Below are 20,796 nucleotides of genomic sequence, written 5' to 3'. Positions count from 1 at the left end.
TGATTTTAGGGTAGTGTGTGTGTGTGTGATTTTAGGGTAGTGTGTGTGTGTGTGTGATTTTAGGGTAGTGTGTGTGTGTGTGTGATTTTAGGGTAGTGTGTGTGTGTGTGTGATTTTAGGGTAGTGTGTGTGTGTGTGTGTGATTTTAGGGTAGTGTGTGTGATTTTAGGGTTGTGTGTGTGTGATTTTAGGGTTGTGTGTGTGATTTTAGGGTAGTGTGTGTGTGTGACGCATTGGGTAGTGTGTGTGTGTGATTTGGGTAGTGTGTGTGTGTGACGCATTGGGTAGTGTGTGTGTGTGATTTGGGTAGTGTGTGTGTGTGATTTTAGGGTAGTGTGTGTGATTTTAGGGTAGTGTGTGTGTGTGATTTTAGGGTAGTGTGTGTGTGATTTTAGGGTAGTGTGTGTGTGATTTTAGGGTTGTGTGTGTGTGTGTGATTTTAGGGTTGTGTGTGTGTGTGTGATTTTAGGGTTGTGTGTGTGTGTGTGTGTGATTTTAGGGTTGTGTGTGTGTGTGTGATTTTAGGGTTGTGTGTGTGTGATTTTAGGGTTGTGTGTGTGTGTGTGATTTTAGGGTAGTGTGTGTGTGATTTTAGGGTAGTGTGTGTGTGATTTTAGGGTAGTGTGTGTGTGATTTTAGGGTAGTGTGTGTGATTTTAGGGTAGTGTGTGTGTGATTTTAGGGTAGTGTGTGTGTGTGTGATTTTAGGGTTGTGTGTGTGTGATTTTAGGGTTGTGTGTGTGTGTGTGATTTTAGGGTTGTGTGTGTGATTTTAGGGTAGTGTGTGTGTGTGATTTTAGGGTAGTGTGTGTGTGTGATTTTAGGGTAGTGTGTGTGTGTGTGTGATTTTAGGGGTAGTGTGTGTGTGTGGTTTTAAGGGTAGTGTGTGTGTGTGTGTGTGGTTTTAAGGGTAGTGTGTGTGTGTGTGTGTGTGGTTTTAAGGGTAGTGTGTGTGTGTGTGGTTTTAAGGGTAGTGTGTGTGTGTGTGTGTGTGTGGTTTTAAGGATAGTGTGTGTGTGTGGTTTTAAGGATAGTGTGTGTGTGTGGCTTTAAGGGTAGTGTGTGTGTGTGGCTTTAAGGGTAGTGTGTGTGTGTGGTTTTAAGGGTAGTGTGTGTGGTTTTAAGGGTAGTGTGTGTGGTTTTAAGGGTAGTGTGTGTGGTTTTAAGGGTAGTGTGTGTGTGTGTGTGTGTGTGTGGTTTTTAGGGTAGTGTGTGTGTGCGTGTGGTTTTTAGGGTAGTGTGTGTGTGCGTGTGGTTTTTAGGGTAGTGTGTGTGTGTGTGTGTGTGGTTTTTAGGGTAGTGTGTGTGTGTGTGTGTGTGTGTGTGTGTGTGGTTTTTAGGGTAGTGTGTGTGTGGTTTTTAGGGTAGTGTGTGTGTGTGTGTGTGTGGCTTGGTAGTGTGTGTGTGTGTGTGTGTGTGTGTGGCTTGGTAGTGTGTGTGTGTGTGGCTTGGTAGTGTGTGTGTGTGTGTGTGGTTTTTAGGGTAGTGTGTGTGTGTGTGTGGTTTTTAGGGTAGTGTGTGTGTGTGTGTGGTTTTTAGGGTAGTGTGTGTGTGTGTGGTTTTTAGGGTAGGGTAGTGTGTGTGTGTGGCTTGGTAGTGTGTGTGTGTGTGTGGCTTGGTAGTGTGTGTGTGTGTGTGTGTGGCTTGGTAGTGTGTGTGTGTGTGTGTGTGGCTTGGTAGTGTGTGTGTGTGTGTGTGTGGCTTTTAGGGTAGTGTGTGTATGTGTGTGTGTGGCTTTTAGGGTAGTGTGTGTGTGTGTGTGTGTGTGTGTGTGTGTGTGTGTGTGTGTGTGTGTGTGTGTGTGTGTGTGTGTGTGTGTGTGTGTGTGTGTGTGTGTGTGTGTGGTTTTTAGGGTAATTTGCAGGATATTCAACAAAGGAAAAGTCCATGCTGAAGAGCAGATGTAAAAGGGGTGGATTTGTGTGGCCCAGCTTGGAAAGATGCATAATGTAGAGCCTATTAGTTGAAGACTTTGGACAGAATTTGTGACCAGCTGCATCTACCTCAAAGGTGGTCCTCACATCTGTGCACATGGATTCTGTGTGGCAGAGGTGTGGATGGAAGCTTCTAGGCCTTATTCATGTTTTCTGGGTGTATTATTTTGCTAAGTTATCTTTGGGAAAGGAATGTGAGAATGGAGTGGTATTTTTGAAAAGAGGATACCAAGGGAGTGAAACTTTTGTTTTTGTTTAGGCAAAGTTCCCACAGAGGTACAAGAACTGGAAATGCAGCAAGTTCTGTTCTTTAGCCTTTGAGTGAGGAGTCTTTTTTTTTTCTTGCCTTGAGCTAGTAATACTCAACATTTTGTATATGTAGAAAAATGTGAAGGCTTTCTAGGCACAAAAACAAGAAGAAAGCAATAGGTTACTGAAATGCATACCACTCCTGAAGTGGAGGTGAGGTAGGTTTAAAAAAAAAACAAATTCAAATCTTAGTCTCTTGGACATCCTGTTTTTAGTCCCGAGTTGTATAGTTTCGGTGGGGGAAAGACTTTTAGTCTTTGGAGTTGCTTTTACTTTTGAAAATGGTTAAGAAGTGTTTTTAGGAATGTAAAAGTTGGACTGAGGGTATCTGCTGTGAGAACTGGTGACGCATGTTTTTGTCAGCTTACTCAGTTAAGTGAAATGTAAGTTGTGCACTTTTTAAAACAATCTGTATTTTATTCTCTTTCAAGAAATAGATATTGACCCCTCAGCTGACCTTGTCTTTTTTGTAGTATGATTTTCATAGTTTCAGTATTAACAGGGCAGTTTACTGTCTGTGTGAAATGATGCAAGAAGAGTGCATGTCTCTCTTTTGTTTTTTATTTTTTGAGTGCTATGAGATGTGCAGTGCTAGTCCATTTGGGCATTTTTCAAAGCAATCCCCAGAGTTTTAATAACTTATGACCTGTAAGATGTATAATGCCATCTTTGCTACCTTCTCAGAGAGGTGTTCTAGTATTGATCTGCTGGGAGTTGTTTAGACACAAGTGTGGATCTGCCCTCTTTTTCCTGAAGAGCAGCCACTAGGTGATCATTTTCCTTCTGCAAACATGTTGTGTAGGCTACAAATGTTTTTAGCCTTATTCTTGAGCATTGCAGTTGGAACAGTTAACACTGTTCTACGTGGACAGGGTATCCAGCTTAAAAATGATGGATCCAGCTAGTTTCTCCTTCTGCTGTAACATGTGTTCATCCATACTGCCTCAGTGGCATTTTGGGTTACCTGTCAAGGTAACCCAGTATTGGCCCACTTCCAAAAGCTCAGACTTTCCTCCCTCTCCTTTCCTATAACATCTGAATGTAAAGAAAAACGTTTTACTAGAGCTACATCTTGAGACACTCCAGGATGCTACAGTGATACAAAAGTTATGTTATAAAACATTTAGTTCCTAGAAGGGTCCAAAGTTGCTTTGACATCTAAAAGGGCAGATTATCTATTAGAAACTTGCATAGAGAATTGATATATTAAATAGTACGACACCTTTGTAAATTTGTTGCACAATTATTACTTTGCTTGTTGAATTTTGCTAGCTAATTAGATCTTTTCATAGGTTCATACTAGGCTATCTGCCCTAGGGCATTTATAAGCCTAGCCAGAGTGTGTATGGCTTTCGCCACCCATTTTAAATTAATTTTGCTATGCCCTTTTTGAGGATAGTATACTGTGCCTCTGTCAGTGACACAGAAGTGATACCCGGGGTAAACCTACGATCTCCCATCCACTCATCAAGATTCCTCTTGAAGAGAGTCAATGAGGGACTCTGCCTAACCTGGACTGGGATTTTATTCGAGTGAAGGGAGCCTCTGGGTTATGAATCTGTCCCTCCAGCATGTCCTATTTATTTCAGTGCTGAGGTTTAAGTCCCTTGAGCGCGTAGCTCGATGGGATTTTGATTTTCTGAGGTGCAGCATGTCCATTAATTCCGGGTTGGACATGGCTTTATATGTCAGGCACAGATCGCCTCTGAGCAGGCGGTATGCCACTGAGTAGAGCTGGAGTTTCTTTAACCGGGCAGCATACGGCATCTGTTTGAGCCCCTTGATCCTCTTGGTGAGGTACTTTTGGGGTCTTTCCAGTTGCTGCAGGTGTCTGGTAAGGTACATCCCAAAAGGGGCATTGTACTCCATTATGGGCCTGATGAGGGATGAGTAAAGAGGCACAATTACCTCCCCTGATCTAGATGTGAATCCCTTCATTATTAGGTGGGCTGTATAAAATGTTTTTCTAGCCACGTTGGCCACGTGGTTGTCAAATGAGAGACTGCTATCAACTTGGGTCCCCAGATCCCCAATTACTTATTCTGTACTTAATGGATTATCACCTATGTGGTAATTTGTGGGCACTTTGTTTTTGCCAAAGGGGATGACTATACACTTTTTGGCGTTTAGCTTGAGGCCATGGGTCTGGCACCAGTTGTCTGTTTCTATGAGGCCCTTTTGGAGGATGCTTGTGTCTGCTGGAGAGTCTATTATGGCACCCAGTTTGCAGTCATCTGCGAACTTGGTCAGCCACAGTCCTTCCATGTTGGCCTGTACCTCTGAGAAATATATACCGAACAAGAGAGGTCCCAAGACTGAGCCTTGTGGGACGCCACTTGTAACTGGTTTGGAGTCTGACATGGATCCAGCTATTTTAACCATGTGGGTTCTGTCCTTGAGCCAGTTTGCAACCCATCTAGTGACATAGGGGGTTTATATTTAAGCTGGTGAGCTTATCTATAATGCCAGAGTGGGGTATTGTATCGAAGGCTTTTGCGAGGTCCAGGTAGGCTGTGTGGACCAGCTTCCCCTTGTCAATGGCCTTGGTGACTGTTTCAAAGAAGTCGACCAGGTTTAAGAGGCAGGATCTGCCCTTAACAAAGCCGAACTGGGTAGGATCCAGTGTCCCCAATATCTTTATAAGGTCCATGATTATCCCTTCCATAGCTTTGCAGACCAAGCTAGTGAGACTTATGGGGCAATAGTTTCCAGGATCCGCTGATGCACCACCTCTGTGGAGAGGGACCACCGTTGCTGTACGCCACTCTTTGGGTACATATCCTGTAGTAAGGCTGAGATGAACAGTAGTTTTAGGTTTGGGTTTAGCTCCTCTTGGAGTTCATGTAGGACGCAGCCCGGGACACCGTCTGGTCCCATTGATGCTGTGTTTCTTGCTTTGGAGAGGGCAGCTCTTACCTGAGCATTTGAGATGTCAGGGGGGCAGCACTCTGCTGGGGTAGATATTAGCCCTTTTGGTGGGGAGGGGGGGGGGAGAAGTTTGCGCTGAACCTGTCAGCTAGGATGTTGGCAATGTGTGTGGGTTTGGTGTATTTTTTGTCATTTTGGACTAATTCTGAGCATATCTGGGAATTCCCACCCAGGTTCCTAACATAAAGCCTTGTTGATTATCCTTAGTGTCCTGTGCAATTTTTCTCTCAAAGCTGGCCTTAGACGATTTTATGAGTGCCCGTACTTTTTTGCTAATACTGATCAGAGATGCCTTCCCTTTTTGGAATTTTGCTCTGTCATGTAGTAGCTTCCTCTTTCTATTGTATAGTTTGTTTATGGCTGGGGTCCACCAGACAGGACGTCTGCCTTTGGAAGATTGGGTCTTGGTTTTATTTGGGATTGCATGATCCATGCATTCCTGAAGGTGTTCATAGAATGCGTTTATAAAGGATTTGAGATTGTTGCCTGATTTTAAAGGTGGTACAAATGTGGTATTCATACTGAATAAGGAAAAGGTTGGCTGGGATGCTAAGAAAATTCCATTGGCTTCATCTTCAAGTGCCAGGAGGCTTTACAGCATCTTTCTGAATTTATCACCATTTGAAGCAGGTAGATCTTTAACAGTTGTCTTTACAAATCAGGACTGCAGTACCTCCTTAATACTTTACAGCATAGTTAGTACTGGAATGTGACCAGAGGCAGACTGCAGACACTTTCTTCCTGTATTGAAATTTACGTTTTGTTTTATGTAGATCCTCTTACCTTTCTTTAACCAACCTTTCTGTTTTGAGCATTGCTATGGTTCTGTTGATTAAAACTTTCTTTTTCTCATGCAGCTGTTCAAGCGGAGGAATGTAGCACTTCCAGGAAATGATGAGTCGATGACTGAAAGCCCTATTCAGGATCCTGATATCAGCTCAACAGTGATAACTGCAGTATGTATTTCTCAGACTTTTGATATTCTTGTTGCTTGGATAGATGTGAACTAGTTCAAATGCTGGAAAATAGCAAAAGGGGAAAAAAATACGAAGAACATTTATTCTTAGAACTCTTGACTGCCATCGTTTATGTTGAGCTTAATGATTTTTCATATTCTGCATTTTTCATAGGTTACTGTCTGACTGTTTAAACACCATTTTTAGACTACACTTCAGCTACATTAACTTTACAGTTTTTAATTTTCAGGTTCTGAAACTCTACAGATTAGTCTGCTGTGGGGTTTGAGTTTAATGATAAATGTGTTCTCTAAATAGCCAGTAGCTCATCTGGTAGCAGACTTGCCTGTGGTGCTGTAAATTCTGTCAAATATCCGTTTTTTTCTGTTTGAATTGGTACTCACAATGTAGAACAGCATAAAAATGTGTGCTGCGCTACAGAAATGCTTGTCATATTCCTAAGACATGAGCTGAGTTCCCATGTTTTGTGGCTGGCATTGGCTTGAATGCAGGCTAGAGAAAAACATGACCCCTAAAACAAGAGTAAGAATTTATTAATTGCCGTACATATGTTGCAAAAGAGAGAAAATCCACATTCCAAATTGCATTTTTTCCAGGTTTACAAAAAGAAGCAAGGTTGAAGTGTAGATCTAATGTCAGTCTTCATTCATTCTTGACTTTTGTTTCAGCTCTGAACCCTTGGAACAGACTGTTTTATGTCAAGCTTGTCCCAGCCAATCTTGTGTGGTGTGTGTCCAAAAATGGCAGGAAAAACTGAAGGGAACCACGGCTGTTCAAGCAATGTTGAGACACTGGCAGAAAGGTGCCCAATTCCGATGGGCATCTTTCATGTTTGGGTGTCCATCTTGAGATCCAGCCTCCATGTGAACTTTGCAAAGGTTTCAGCTTGGACTCTTGCAGAGAGACAAACTCTCTAAGGGATTGCTAAAATGCCCATTTAGTGAAGCTCTCTGAGATGTATTCATCTAAATCTCCTAGGACAGAATAAAAAAAAAAATGGAGGTATTCTGTACAGTCTTCCTCTAAGGTAAATGAATCCAAGACTCCAAAGTCCCAGGTTTCAACTTGTCCATCGGAATGGAAGCCTAAATTTCCTAGGACTGCACTGACACCTACTCCGGTACCAAAACTGGTTAACTCACCCATGGTGCAATGTATCCTTGAGGCTACCCAGACTCTTACGGCACCAACTGTTTTCGGTACTGATGACCTCCTCAGCACTGACAATAGTCTCCTCAAATATTTTGGTTACTACTTCCCCTGCCAAGCAAATTTCTGTTCAGCAGACCATGGTGCCGAAGGTTGAGATACTAAGTACCCCCAGGGCTAGGTGCTCCCCATCTGTAGACCCATTTTTGGGTCGGCAGTTAAGTCCCTTTGTAGACCGGAATTGCCTTTGAGAATGTCTGTCCATTCCTGCAAGAGTCTCAAAAATGGATGTAGTTAGATTAATGGATCAGCCAAGAGGTCTTCCTGCTTGCTGTCAGACCTCCCTCCTTCCCCGAGCAGAGGTTTACTCTGCCAGGCTCCCACATATCTTCCTCCAATCTCTCTGCAGGTCTTGGAGCCCACTACTTCGATCTTGGTGCCAGCTACTTTGGTACAGACTGGATCTCACCTTGGTACTGGAACTGACTCTGTGGTCTTCAACCCGTCACAAACTGAGTTTTGGCTGCCGGTTCCAGGATCCCTGGATCGGCTCCCAATTTTTTTCATGGTACTGTCTGCGGTTCCTCATGCCCTGGCAGTTACAAGTCCTCTCTTGGCTCCTACTCTGGGAGGTGGCATGACCCTGGTTCTGAGGTTGTCTTTCTGTGTTCTGGCTCCCATCCTTCTTCAGATGGGCTTGCTTTCCAGATTATGGAGAGCCCTAGCTTCAGCAGGCTCACAGTTGGCAGCATACCCGTTGAAGTTTCACATTTATGTGTAATCTGGCTCGAAGTTGTCACAATCTGCTACCTCGGAGCAGCAAGATACCTTGCGTCAGGGTCCCCTTTCTTTGGAATCCTCTTCAGACCTTCCTCCTGAGGAGCCACACCATAAAAGATTGTGCAAGAGAGAGCACCTAGATTCTCCAGAAGAATCTGTCGCTGAAGATGCAGATTTCGATGAAGGGGAGGGGTCCCCGCATTTACCCCCTGAAGATGTCTCCTTTGGAGACATCCTAGAGTTTCTGAAACCGAGAATTTGAAGAACTCAAACCCATCCTCCAGGGAATCTTGTCTTCTTGCAGGCTTTTCATGCCCAGCCATCTACTACTTGGGCTACCCTGCCTGCAGATAAACTAATTAATTAAAATTCATTGTGCAGCACTCGTGGAAGGCTCCTGACACCAGAGTCCATTCCCTGGAGACTGGACAAAATTCTATCGTGCATGGAGGATCAGCCCCATTGGTCGAAAGGGTCTAGCAGTGGATTCCATGGTGGTGGCAGCAGCCACAAAAAAGGACCCTGCCGATTGAGAGCAACTGTCCATCCACCAAACCGAGAGTCTCAGCCGATGGACAGGTTTGGGAAGGGGGTCTTTGCTTCAATGACCTTCGCTGTTCGATCCTTGAACTTCTTGGCACACTACACCCTACTCCAAAGGGAACTAGTGAACTGATAACTGAGCTTTCAGATACTTTGGCAGGAGCAGTGTCGAAGAGGTCCGGAATAAGGTTGCCTCCCAGCTTGCCACCCTAGAGTCCATCTCCAACTCGTTTTTGCAGCTTATTGCATATGCAGCCGAAGGGACGTCCAGGACAGCAGGTACAGGTGTTGCCATTAGGTGCCACATCTGGATGCGCTTGTGTGATTTTGCAGACTCCTTTAAGTTGTCTTTTGTCAACGCTCCTGTTGATGCTACTTCATTGTTTGGCCCAAAAGTCAGAGCCACCTTGGCCAGGTGTGAGGACGACAAAGACCCTTTCTGCTGTGGGTGTGCATTTTTCTGCTCCTCAACGACCTTACTGCAGGAATCGGAGGAGTGGGAAAATGGGGCTCAGGAAGACCCAAGGGCCTTTTTGGGGCACACATGTCAAGTTTTCCCCCTGGGGCCGAGGGGGGGAACTCTTTGGGAAGACTTTCCCTCCTGTGGTAGAGGGGGGTTCACGCAACCAGGCTTCCAGGGATTTCTTTTCTGGGCAACCCTACCAGTGCTCCTGAGCGGCAGCCCAATTGCTTATCTCTGGAAGTTGTCAAGATTTTCTCTGCACCATGCAGCCTGGCACACTCATCTGATTCCTGGGTGCAAACGGTTACCAGAGGTTACCATATTCCTTTCAGTCTTTCTCCCAAACCACAAAGGTGACTCCCCAATGTTCCACCCAGTCAGATATAGCAGCACTAGAGATTCAAAAGCTGCTTCAAAAAGAGTCATCCAAGCAGTCCCACCCGACCAGATAGGATCTGGATTTTACTCTTTTCTTCAGTGCCATAAAAGATAGGGGACTGTAAGCCAATCTTGGACCTCGGTGTTTTGAACAGGTTTATGCAACAAACAATATTCCAGATGGTCATGGTTCAGTCTGTCCTTCCTTTTCTGGAGAAAGATGATTGGCTATGCTCCATAGGTGTTCAGGATGTGTATTGCTACATAAAGGGGGACCAACACTCAAGAAGATTTCTCCGCTTCCGGCTTAGGAGCCAGTCATTACCAATTTTTAGCACTGAACTTTGGTCTCATTACAACCTCCAGGGTGTTGTAGCAGCTCACTTAAGGCTACAGGGATTCAATGCATTTCCATACTTAGACTTGCTCCTCACCGCCCCCCACCAGGCATCTGCTGCTTTCCGCCTTTGACTCCATTCTACGTCTCATCGAGGTCTTAGCTGATTTTGCTCTGTTTATTGAAATGCCCATCTCCCACACAGGAAATGGAATTCATCGGAAAAAATCTAAACATAAAATCCTACATGGCTTCCTTTCCTCATTACAGACAGAGAGAGTATCACTTGAAGCTGCAACTTCAACTTTATCAAAGGCAAATTTCCTGCTGGTCTAGTTTTACAACTTCTTGGGTCCATGGCAGCGGCAGTCACTTGTGTCCCCCTGGTGAGGCACACATTAAGCTGCTTCAGTGGCTCCTGGCGTCTCGGTGGTCTCTTAACTCTTGCCCATTATCCCATCTAATCCTCATAACTAACGGCTACAGACAGGATTTAACTTTGTGGGTGAAGCCAGAAGAGAATTTATGGAGTCTGCCCTTCTGCTCCTCAGCCTAAGGCCATAGTGACCAGCGATGTTTCCCTGATAGGGTGGTGTGGGTCATTTTCAGGGAAAGACAGTCCAAGGCACTTGGTCCCATCGAGGCCAATCTCCACATCAGTGTCCTAGAAATGAGGGCAGTGCTTCTAGCGTTACAAGCATTTCAGTCTGCCCTTCCTTCAGGGACAATTGCTATCCAGACAAAGAACATGTCAGTAGATATTCTTCATCTCACATTGCTGCAGTCCTAACACTTGGGTAGTCCGCTGTCCCTCGGTCGGCCCGAATATCAGAGTATAAGGCTGACGTCGGTCAAGGCGCATTTGACTGACATCAGAACGTCAGGGTACAAATGCGCATGACCGACGTCATATCCTCAGTCTTTTTTGCCGCATGGTCCGATGCAGAAGCAGTGTTGCAAGTGCCGTTCGGCGTTCTGAAATTTTTCGAATTCGGAGTTTCAGACCGAAGTCAGAGTTGGTTAAGTACCCCGTTGGGGAATATTTTGGTTTTTTCTTGCCTCAGTGGTTTACCGGATGTCAGAAAAAGTGAATAACTGTATTTCTTGTGGGAAACAGATTCCGCATAGGGACTACCATAATTTGTGTATACCTTGTTTGGGACCTGAACACGACGTTGTTGGGTGTCGCTTTTGTGCTAGGTTTAATAAACGCACTATAAAGCGAAGGTTGGATTGTGCCAGGTTGGTCTTTGGGAAGCGGTGCAATTACAATATGCCGTCGGATGCTCTGGCTCCGGCTTCCTCAAAGAAGCGCAAGGACAAGGCAGTTAAAGCTAGGTTAGAGGAGTCGTCCGAACCGGACGCCGGTTCTTTAGAGGCATCAGGGGAACCGGTGGTTCCGACGGAGGCCTCTGGAGTCCCAGGGAGAAACTTTGATTTTACAGGATGTGGCCTCCCAGGAGGTAGGTCAGGCTACAGGGGCTTCTCAGATTACTTTACTCCCCTCCCTTCCTAAGGTGTCTAGGCCCTCTCTTTCTGCTTCCAAGGCTTCTCCTAGAGGCAGGTCTAGTTTAGCTGCTGTGGGTGTCACTCCTAGTTCTTCAGGTTCTGTGCCCAAGAAGCACATGCTTAAAATGGCAGAAGATTTAATTACTTTAATTAGAGGTTCTATGCCCCCTCCTGATAAGAGGCCTAGGATGGAGCCAGTGTTGGGGGATTATGAGCAGGCTTCGGATGTGTCTGAGTCTTCGGCTGAAGACTTGCAGGAGTATTCTCATTATTCTGATTCTGATGTTGATGATTCTACTCCTTCTGCTTCTCCTGAGGATTTTTCTTTTTCAGAGACCCTTCACTCCATGAGAGAGCACTTTAAATGGGAAGGTCAGGACTTCTCTGACTCCAGGAAAAGGCTTAGGGAATTTTTGTTTTTACCCCAGCATAGGCCTTTGGCTATACCTCCTGTTTTGACTGTGGTGGAAGATGTGTTTGCGGAGGCTTCTCTTAATCCTGATTCTTTGCCTCCTGCTCCTGTTAAACCAGATAGGTATTACAGGGTGCCTGAAGCTCATAAGTATCTTTTTAAGGGTCCTAGGGCAGACCCAGAAACTGTTAGCCAGGGGCCTAAGGGTGTTAAGGCTTCTGTTGTCAAGAATCCGGTTCCTGCAGATAGAGGCCAGGGCCTTGGATAGATGGAGAAAGAAAGTTTATACTTCTTCCACCCTAGCTATGAGAGCTTTGAATTGCCAGTTTCACATGTTAAAATATCAAAATTATCTGCTTTCACAGTTGAAATCTAAGGTTGATGCTCTGGCGGAAGGTATTGATTGTAAAGAGTTACAAGATTTAGTGCATGTTTCTGAACAGGTGGGTAAGCATTCTTTGCAATGTGGTTTTGATGCTGTACAGGCCTCCTCTAGGGTGGCTGCCACTGGGTCAGTTCTTCGCAGGCATGCCTGGCTGAGGGATCAAAATTTATCTGACCATGTTAAAACTAGGATTTTGGATGCCCCTTTACAATCTGATGTCTTGTTTGGTTCTCCTGTTGAGACAGTTTTAAAGAAAATGGAAGACAAGGCTAAGTCTATGCAGACTGTTAAGGATTTTTTGCAGGTTCAGCCTCCAAAGTTTAGTAGAAATTGGCCTACTAAGGGGTGGACGTATCCTTATGATTCCCAGTCTAGAGGTAGATCTAGACGTGGCAGGGGCAGAGGTCAGGGCTCTTTCAGGCCTAGAACTGGGGGTTCTCCTGCACAGTCTTCGGGTGAGGGCAGGGGTCAGTCCTTTCGTAAACAGACCCAATGACCTACCTTTTCAGCTGCCAGAACCTTCTCGCCTGGCAGCACCTTTGGGAGGAAGGTTGGCACTTTTCAAAGAAAATTGGAGTTTGATTACCCAAGACAGATGGGTGTTGGATATCATACATCACGGGTACAGGTTTTATTTCCATACCTTGCCTCCTTTCAAAGGCATGCCAGACATTCCTCCTCAACAAAGAATAGAGGCTCACAAGCAAATTTCTCTGTTACTCCAAATAGGGGCCATACAGCCGGTTCCTATGCCAGAAAGGGGCCTAGGATTTTATTCTCGCCTGTTCCTTGTACCAAAAAGCGTGGCCACGTGGAGACCAATTTTGGATTTATCTATCCTCAACACTTATCTGGACATTCCCAAGTTCAAAATGTTGACGTTACAACAACTTTTACCTCTGCTGGGCAAGGATCACTGGATGGTAACTTTGGATCTCAAGGAGGCTTACCTTCATGTTCCCATCAGACTAAGTTGCAGGAAATATCTGTGTTTTCGGACTGGGACTTCTCACTATCAGTTCTCTGCATTGCCCTTTGGCTTATCTACTGCGCCCAGAGTATTTACAAAAGTTCTGGCTCCAGTGATAGCTTTCTTCAGGCTAAAAGGAATACAAATCTATCCTTATTTGGACGATTGCCTGATTCTGGCTCAAGGAAAGGACGTGCTTCTTTGTCATTTGGAATATGTGATAGCAGTGCTAAGATGCCTGGGGTATTCTGTGAACGAAATAAAGTCCAGTCTAGTACCCTCTCAAGACATGTGCTTTCTGGGTGTAAGACTGAATACAGCATCCCAGATGGCCTTTCTAACCCCGGACAAACAAAAGAATCTTTCCCTTTACTTCCATCATCTTTCTCTTCAGTCCGGGCTGACTGCAAGGACAGTCCTTCAAGCCTTAGGGTTCATGGCATCTTGTATTCTGGTGCTTCCCAATGCCAAACTGCATATGAGGAAGTTGCAATGGTATCTCAAAATGTATGGACTCAGCACTGCCAGGATCTGGACACTGTCATTCAAATAATACCTTGCATTCAAAAGGAATTTTTGTGGTGGGCTCAGGAATGTCACCTAAACAAGGGACTCTCTGTGACCCGGCCAGAGGCGAGTCAGATTCTAACAACAGATGCCTCAGACAAAGCTTGGGGAGCTCATCTAAACGGAAAGTGGATACAAGACAAGTGGCCTGTCAGACTACTGCATCTACATATCAATTTGAAGGAGATGTTAGCAGTCCAGTTTGCATTAACAGCTTTCAAGGATTTACTTCTTCCAGGGCAGGTGTTGATTCTAACAGACAACACAACTGTCATGTGGTACATCAACAAGCAAGGGAACACATTCTTATCCTCTATGCAGGCAAGCAATGATTTTGTGGGAGACTGCTCTCAGTTTACAACTAAGTCTTCAGGCAAGGTTTCTGCCAGGAGCACAGAACTCCTTAGCAGATGTGTTAAGCAGACAAATCATGGATCCCCACGAGTGGAAACTGGATCTTCATGTATTTCAGAAATTGACAGTGTCCTGGGGAACTCCAGACATAGATCTGTTCGCTTCTCCACTAAACCACCAGCTGCCAAAGTTTTGCACGAAGAGGTTTCATCCCACAGCTTGGAAAGTGGATGCTCTTTCTTTCAGTTGGACAAATCTTCATGTGTATGCCTTTCCACCTCTGCCTCTCCTCCCAAAGGTACTTCTGAAGGTCAGACAGGACAAGCCAAGGATGATTTTGATAGCTCTAGATTGGCCTCGACAGCACTGGTACCCATTACTGAGAAGTCTAGTACGGAAGCCTCCATGGCCTTTGCCTTTGATTCCACATCTGTTGTCACAGGAGGACAGCCATCTGCTCAATGTCAAGCTTCACTCTCTTCACCTAACAGCCTGGCATATTCTGTTTTAAACCATAGTGGGTCTCAACTTCCACAACAAGTTTTGAATGTGATTTTGGAAGCTAGAAGGCCTAGTACAAGGAAAGTGTACGCAGATAAATGGAAGAGATTTTTGTTTTGGAGTGCAGCTAAGGATTTGGATGTTTCTGAGCCTGATTTAAGTGTGGCTGTTCAATATCTTACTGAGTTATTGGACAAAGGTTTGTCCTTCTCTTCTATTAAGATTCATGCTGCAGCAATTTCAGCTCACTATGACTGTGACCCACCATTGTTTTCTCATCCTTTGTTCAAGCAATTTCTTAGAGGGGCAAAGAATATAAGACCCCCACGAAGAGCTCCTACTCCTGCTTGGGATCTCAATTTTGTGTTGGAGAAACTCACTCTACAACCTTTTGAGCCTGCAGCTACTGCCGAGTTGAAATATTTGTCATGGAAGACTGCTTTTTTGTTGGCCATTACCTCTGCAAGAAGGGTTTCTGAATTGCAGGCCCTTATGGCAGTTGAGCCTTTCTTAATTTTTCGTAAGGACAGGGTATCTTTACGTACTAATCCTTCCTTTCTGCCTAAAGTGGTTTCTAGTGTGGCTTTAAACCAAACTATTCATTTGCCTACTTTTTATGCAAATCCCCAAAATAAAGGGGAAAAGATTTTGCACACTTTAGATGTACACAGGCAGTTGCGATATTATTTGGACAGAACTAAAGGTTTCAGACAATCTCAGCAGTTATTAGTTTCTTTTGCTTTGTGCTCTCAGGGCAAGCCCGTGTCAAAACAGACTATTTCTAAGTAGATTGGATTTTGCATTGCTTTCTGTTGTTCCCATCATGGCAAAGAGATTCCAGCTGGAATTAGGCCTCATTCCACTAGGGCTACTGCCACTTCAACAGCTTTTTTGAGGGGGGTGGCAACTAAGGATATTTTGGAGGCAGCCACTTGGAGTTCAGTGCATACTTTTTCTAGGCATTACCACCTTCCACTGTACTCTAAATCCAGGGCTGGTTTTGCCACTGCTGTGTTGCAGGGCATTTTGGCAGCTCCTGCTTCTATATGATTTGGCCATCCTCCCTTACCTCTGCTTTGGGATTCTACCCAAGTGTTAGGACTGCAGCAATGTGAGATGAAGAACATAGTACAGTTTTGTACCTACCATAAATGTAGATGTTCGAAGATCCACATTGCTGCAGTCCAATTTTCCCTCCCTCCTTCCCCTCTGTAGTGTGAGGTGGTTGTGTGGGTTGAGTTATCCATCTGAGGTATATTGTGCTTATTGTATATATGTTGTATATATTGTACATATTTTTGGTATTAGGCTGGTTGGTTGTTTAGTTGTTGTCTTTGGGTTTGGACCTTTCTTTTTAGGGTCTTCTGACATCTGGGGCAAGAAAAGACTGAGGATATGACGTCGGTCATGCGCATTTGTACCCTGACGTTCTGATGTCAGTCAAATGCGCCTTGACCGACGTCAGCCTTATACTCTGATATTCGGGCCGACCGAGGGACAGCGGACTACCTAAGTGTTAGGACTGCAGCAATGTGGATCTTCGAACATCTACATTTATGGTAGGTACAAAACTGTACTTTTGGTTCATCCAACAAATTTGGGGTACCAGGTCCTGTCCTCTGTCAGGAAGCTTTGAGTGTGGTAATGGGCAATCGATTCCAACTGCTTTCTAATAGCAATGTATAGTCTGGGAATTCAACATGATTGTGGGAATTCAACATGATTGTAGACAAACTAAGCAAGTGTGTCCTACCTCATGAGTGGTATCTCATTCCCAACATAGCGACGAGAATCTTTTGTTGATGGGGGTCAGTCTTGCTGCAGCCCGTTTGCTTCTCCCATAAACCACAAATGCAGTAGCTACTTTGCCCTAGTCCCCCCTCGCGGGGAGTCCCTGAAAGATGCACTTCTCCTCCACGATTGGCCCCTGGGAATTCTATATGCCTTTCCAGCAATCCCTCTAATTCCCCATTTTCTGAGGAAATCAAATGGTTGAGAAGCAAATTGATTTTCATTGCACCGTATTCGCTGCCAAGTCTGGTTGCCCTTTCTTTGGCCTCACCTAGTTAACTGCCCGTGGACTCTGGATCCAACTCCAGATCTGTTGGCTCATTCTCAGGGTTTGGTCAATCCCAGCCTCTAAAGCTGACTGCTTGGTTTCTCCACTTCCAGTAATTGCCAAGTGAAACAATTTGTCTTCCCCCAGTGCAGAAGGTACTTCTGGCTTCTCATAAACTGTCCACCAGAAAAGTTTATCTTTACAAATGTAAGAGATTTTCTGTTTAGTCTGGAAAAATAAATGGTCTTGATCCTTTCTCGGCTCCAGTCGACAAGGTCTTGGAATACATGGCCATCTTATTTCAATTGGGAGCCTCAACTTCTACCTTCAGAGTCAGTTTAGCTGCCATTTTGAATTTCCATAACAGATTTGATGGTTATTCTTTGTCTTACCATCTTTGCAAAACATTTCTTAAGGTCGCTTTACATTTGAAGCCACCTTTCAAAGATCACTTAACACCTTGGAATTTAACCTTGGTCTTGGTGCTTAGTTTGTCAGCCCTTTGAACCAGCAGCCACCTGTGACCTCATGTTTTTGTCCAGGAAGACCCTCTTCCTAGTAGCTATCACATCGCTAGGAGAATTTCAGAGTTACAGGCTCTGTGTGTGAAGCATCCATATATAATTTTCCACAAAGAGAGTATCGCTTGGAACTAATCTCCTTCCTTCCTAAAGTGATGTCCGACTCCAATATCAACCAGACCATAGACTTTCTAGTCTTCTTTCCAACATTTTCAAACAAAGGAGAGTACTGCTTGCATTTGTTGGACGTCCAGAGATAATTACATGTTTACTTGGACAGAACAAAATCCTCTAGAAAATCAGACCCAACTATTTCTATCCTTTTCAGGCATCAGATTGGGCAAACTGGTTTCGAAGGTCACCTTGTCTAAATGGTTGCGAGACTGCATTACATTTATATACAATCCAGAATAAACTCTACCTACCAACAAAAATTAGAGCTTATTCGACACTATCCATTTCCACTTTGGTAGTCTTCCATTCCAGAGCTTCTATGGAAGACCTATGAGCAGCTGCAACTTGGGCTACCCCTCATACCTTTGTCACTCATTACAAATTGGACATGGTCTCCAGGAGAAGAGCATCCTTTGGCTTTATGGTGCTGAGGAATGCCAAAGTAACTGGGGACTCTGTCCCAGCAGTCAAGAATGAATGAAGATCGACAACATCAGATAAAGAAGTTATGTTCTTACCGTAATGTTCTATCTGTGTTGTCTATCTTCATTCATTCTTGACCTCCCATCCTCCTGCCCCCTCCTAGGGACTCCTGGATGTTCTGAACTAGCCCTGGGGTTTTTATAGGATTGTTGCTCAGAGCTTTTATATTTTCTTATTAAACTCTGTCTAAGTTAAAAAGGAAGAGAGGCAGTATGGGTAGCCTTGGCTCGAGGGTTTTTGGCTGGCACGAGCTTGATGTAATGGCAGAGTCTGTTCCAAGGTTTCGGAACCGATCAAGAATGAATAAAGATCGAGAAAACATGCAACATTATGGTAAGAGCATAACTTTTTTCTGTATTGATGGCCACCTAGCAGACATCTGGTACATTTTTTTATGTGTCCGTAGTTTTACTTTTTCATCATACCGTATTTTATTTTAAAATGTCCCCTTTCTGCATCTTTGTACCCACATATATATTCTGTAAAATCTTTCTTATGGTCACCCTTTTTCAGTCCTGTCTTTAGCTAAAAATGTCTTCCTCTGTTTTGATAAGTTGGGAATATTCAGATAGTAATTTTATTTATTACTGCTGCAGTGGCCTTGGCTAATGGGCTTTATCCTGCACAGGATGCTGTCCGGCCAACTTCCAAACCTTCAAGGGCACATTCTATATACTCGAGGCATTATTCATTTGAAGCAGAGTTGGAGTGGCTTTGATGCCAACTCTTTGGAGCTTTCCTGCTGCTAAAGAGTGCTTCTGTTGCTGACTTGAGTATCTACTTCCTACTAATGTTTTTGATAGGCAGATACATTCCCTTTGGTGGGGGGGGGGGGGGGTGATTTCCTCATTTTACTTTTATGACAGAAAATGCTGTTATAGTATTTTCAATACTGTCCCAATACATTTAGTGACTTTTAAACAGGTGTGTTGCTTTTTACTTTGTGGAAAATATTGTTTTACTTCTAGGGGATGGTGAAAGTGTTTTGCAGTGCTTTTTTCCTGTGTTGTTTTTTTGTGGCAAGAGGCTTCTACTATCCCTTGTTTTCACTGCCAAACTTCCTCATTGGAGCAAAATTTTGTGGCAGATAAGCTGGGCAGGACCAGGACAAACCCTCAAATGGAAACTGTTTGTTTTTTGCCTCCACTCATAAATACAAGTTGGCAACGTTCTGCTCCAGGACTCCATGTAAGAAGGCATAGAAGACATGCGTGTGTGTAAATGTGTTTTAGGCTAGCCACACTCCCCACAATCCAAATGCTCAGCCTTTGCAAGGCATCTGATGTCATTCACCTAGTAATACACCTCTGGGAAGCTGTAGCTCAGTAATCTGTGTAGCACGTCCTGTAACTGCATACAGCTGTAGTGTGATAAACAAGTTTGGTAGGAGTTCTGTTCCCAGACATGGCAAGTGTGGGTGTTTGTGTGTGTTCCTATGTCAGTGTATGGAGCAATGCTTTGAGTCCATTCACAGACACTACAGCCTCTAATGGTCCACTTTGACAAGTGTGCTGATGTCATCAACTGTGAAATACACCTTTGGGAAAAGTGATAGGTCAGTAATCTCTGTGGCACGTGCCGTAACTGTGTACTGCTGTAGTGTGATTCAGAACTCTGGTAGGGTTTTATACCCACCTATGGCAGTTCTGGATGTGTGTGTGTTCCACTGTCTGTGTAGGGAGCAATGCATTTTAGGCTAGTCCCACTCAGTATATGTCAAATGCTCTACTTTGGCAATCCTGCTGATGTCTGTCTGCCAATGTCATATACACCTTTTGGGGAGTGAATACTGCAGTAATCACTGGTGCATACTATAACTGCATAGTGCTGTAGTGTAATAAACTAGTTAGGTAGGGTTTCTAGGACATGACGTGTGTGTGTGTGTCCACCTCGTATCCTGTATGGAGGAGGGTGTGCATGTGACACCTGGACGCAGTGTGTAGCGGGTTTTGTAATTTTCTAATATGGTGGCCATAGTACCTGTCACAATGTCCACTGTACAGGGAAAACAGCTGTGAAATAGGCGAGAGGCTGAGGTACATATCCATACCCATACATGTGACATCAAGGCCAGGCAATCAGTCAGCAACCCCAGTATTACCCAGAGTGCATACTCAACCCATGTCTCATACGCACACACATGGGCAAAGCAAAAGCCATGATGTGTGTAGTACACTGTGTATTGGCGACTGATAGCAACTATGGTGTGAATGCAGTGGCCTGCAGAGGCCATGGCACCCTCTTCATCCGTACGATAGGCACATAATTGCAGACAATGCACCTTCATTATGTTTCCTGCTGGATGCCTGCAACAACTGTGGTTCCATCAAATGTGATCCACAAAGGATATACCATGCCTTACACACATGCTCTGTATGGACAGATGCCACTCTGTATGGACAGATGCCACTAACACCAGGGAATACCTGTAGCATGCTATCAGTGTAGGTGCAGGGTCAACCTGCTGTCCATTACCCTGCCACATGAGGGCAGGACTGTCTCATCTGATGACGTTCTGTGTACACATGGGCCAGACAAACCAGGTACTTTTCCACATGCCACTGTAAATGAATGTGGGATGTGTGCACATCCCAAACATCGTCCATGGCATGTATGTGTTCTATATGCCATAAGTATTGCACAGCACTGGCCGTGCACAATAGCGACCCAGGAGACTGGTGAATACTATACCCACCTGTGTGGTCCGTTCGGACACTACACCCCTTAGCCATAATGCAGACCATTCTCATGTGGCCTGATGCCAAGGTATACCCCTCACCAAGCCTTGTACAGCCATTTGGCACCATCAACCTCTACACACCCGTGAAGCACTGCACACATGCATGCCGATACTAGCACCCTGTGTCTAACACCCAGTACTACCCCCATTGGCATACTGAAGCATGCTCGGTCAGACAGTCACATACTCTTTGACCATCGAACCCCAGGTTAACCCCTGTAGGCCAATTTATACCTATGCATTACTGTATTGTGGCAAGGTAATCGGTTAGGGAGTGTATTTGTTACCCTGCCAAGTGTGGCAGTAGTCCCTTAGAGTGTGGCT

General features: G+C 44.6%; 1 protein-coding gene across 1 annotated transcript in view; it reads left to right on the top strand.

The window, feature by feature from the left end:
- The window catches only part of KPNA5 (karyopherin subunit alpha 5), a 710,535-nt gene that overhangs the window by 109,904 nt on the left and 579,835 nt on the right, over nucleotides 1-20,796 (top strand). Inside the window, exon 3 of the mRNA XM_044063660.1 lies at nucleotides 6,028-6,126. Coding sequence (XP_043919595.1) covers nucleotides 6,028-6,126 — 99 coding nt within the window. The remainder of the gene's footprint in view (nucleotides 1-6,027; nucleotides 6,127-20,796) is intronic.

Source organism: Protopterus annectens, chromosome 1.part0, assembly GCF_019279795.1.
Source record: "Protopterus annectens isolate FY-2018-M chromosome 1.part0, PAN1.0, whole genome shotgun sequence".
In the NCBI taxonomy this organism is placed as follows: domain Eukaryota; kingdom Metazoa; phylum Chordata; order Ceratodontiformes; family Protopteridae; genus Protopterus; species Protopterus annectens.
The sequence above is the reverse complement of the archived record's forward strand: the minus strand, read 5'-3'. Positions and strand labels throughout refer to the sequence as shown.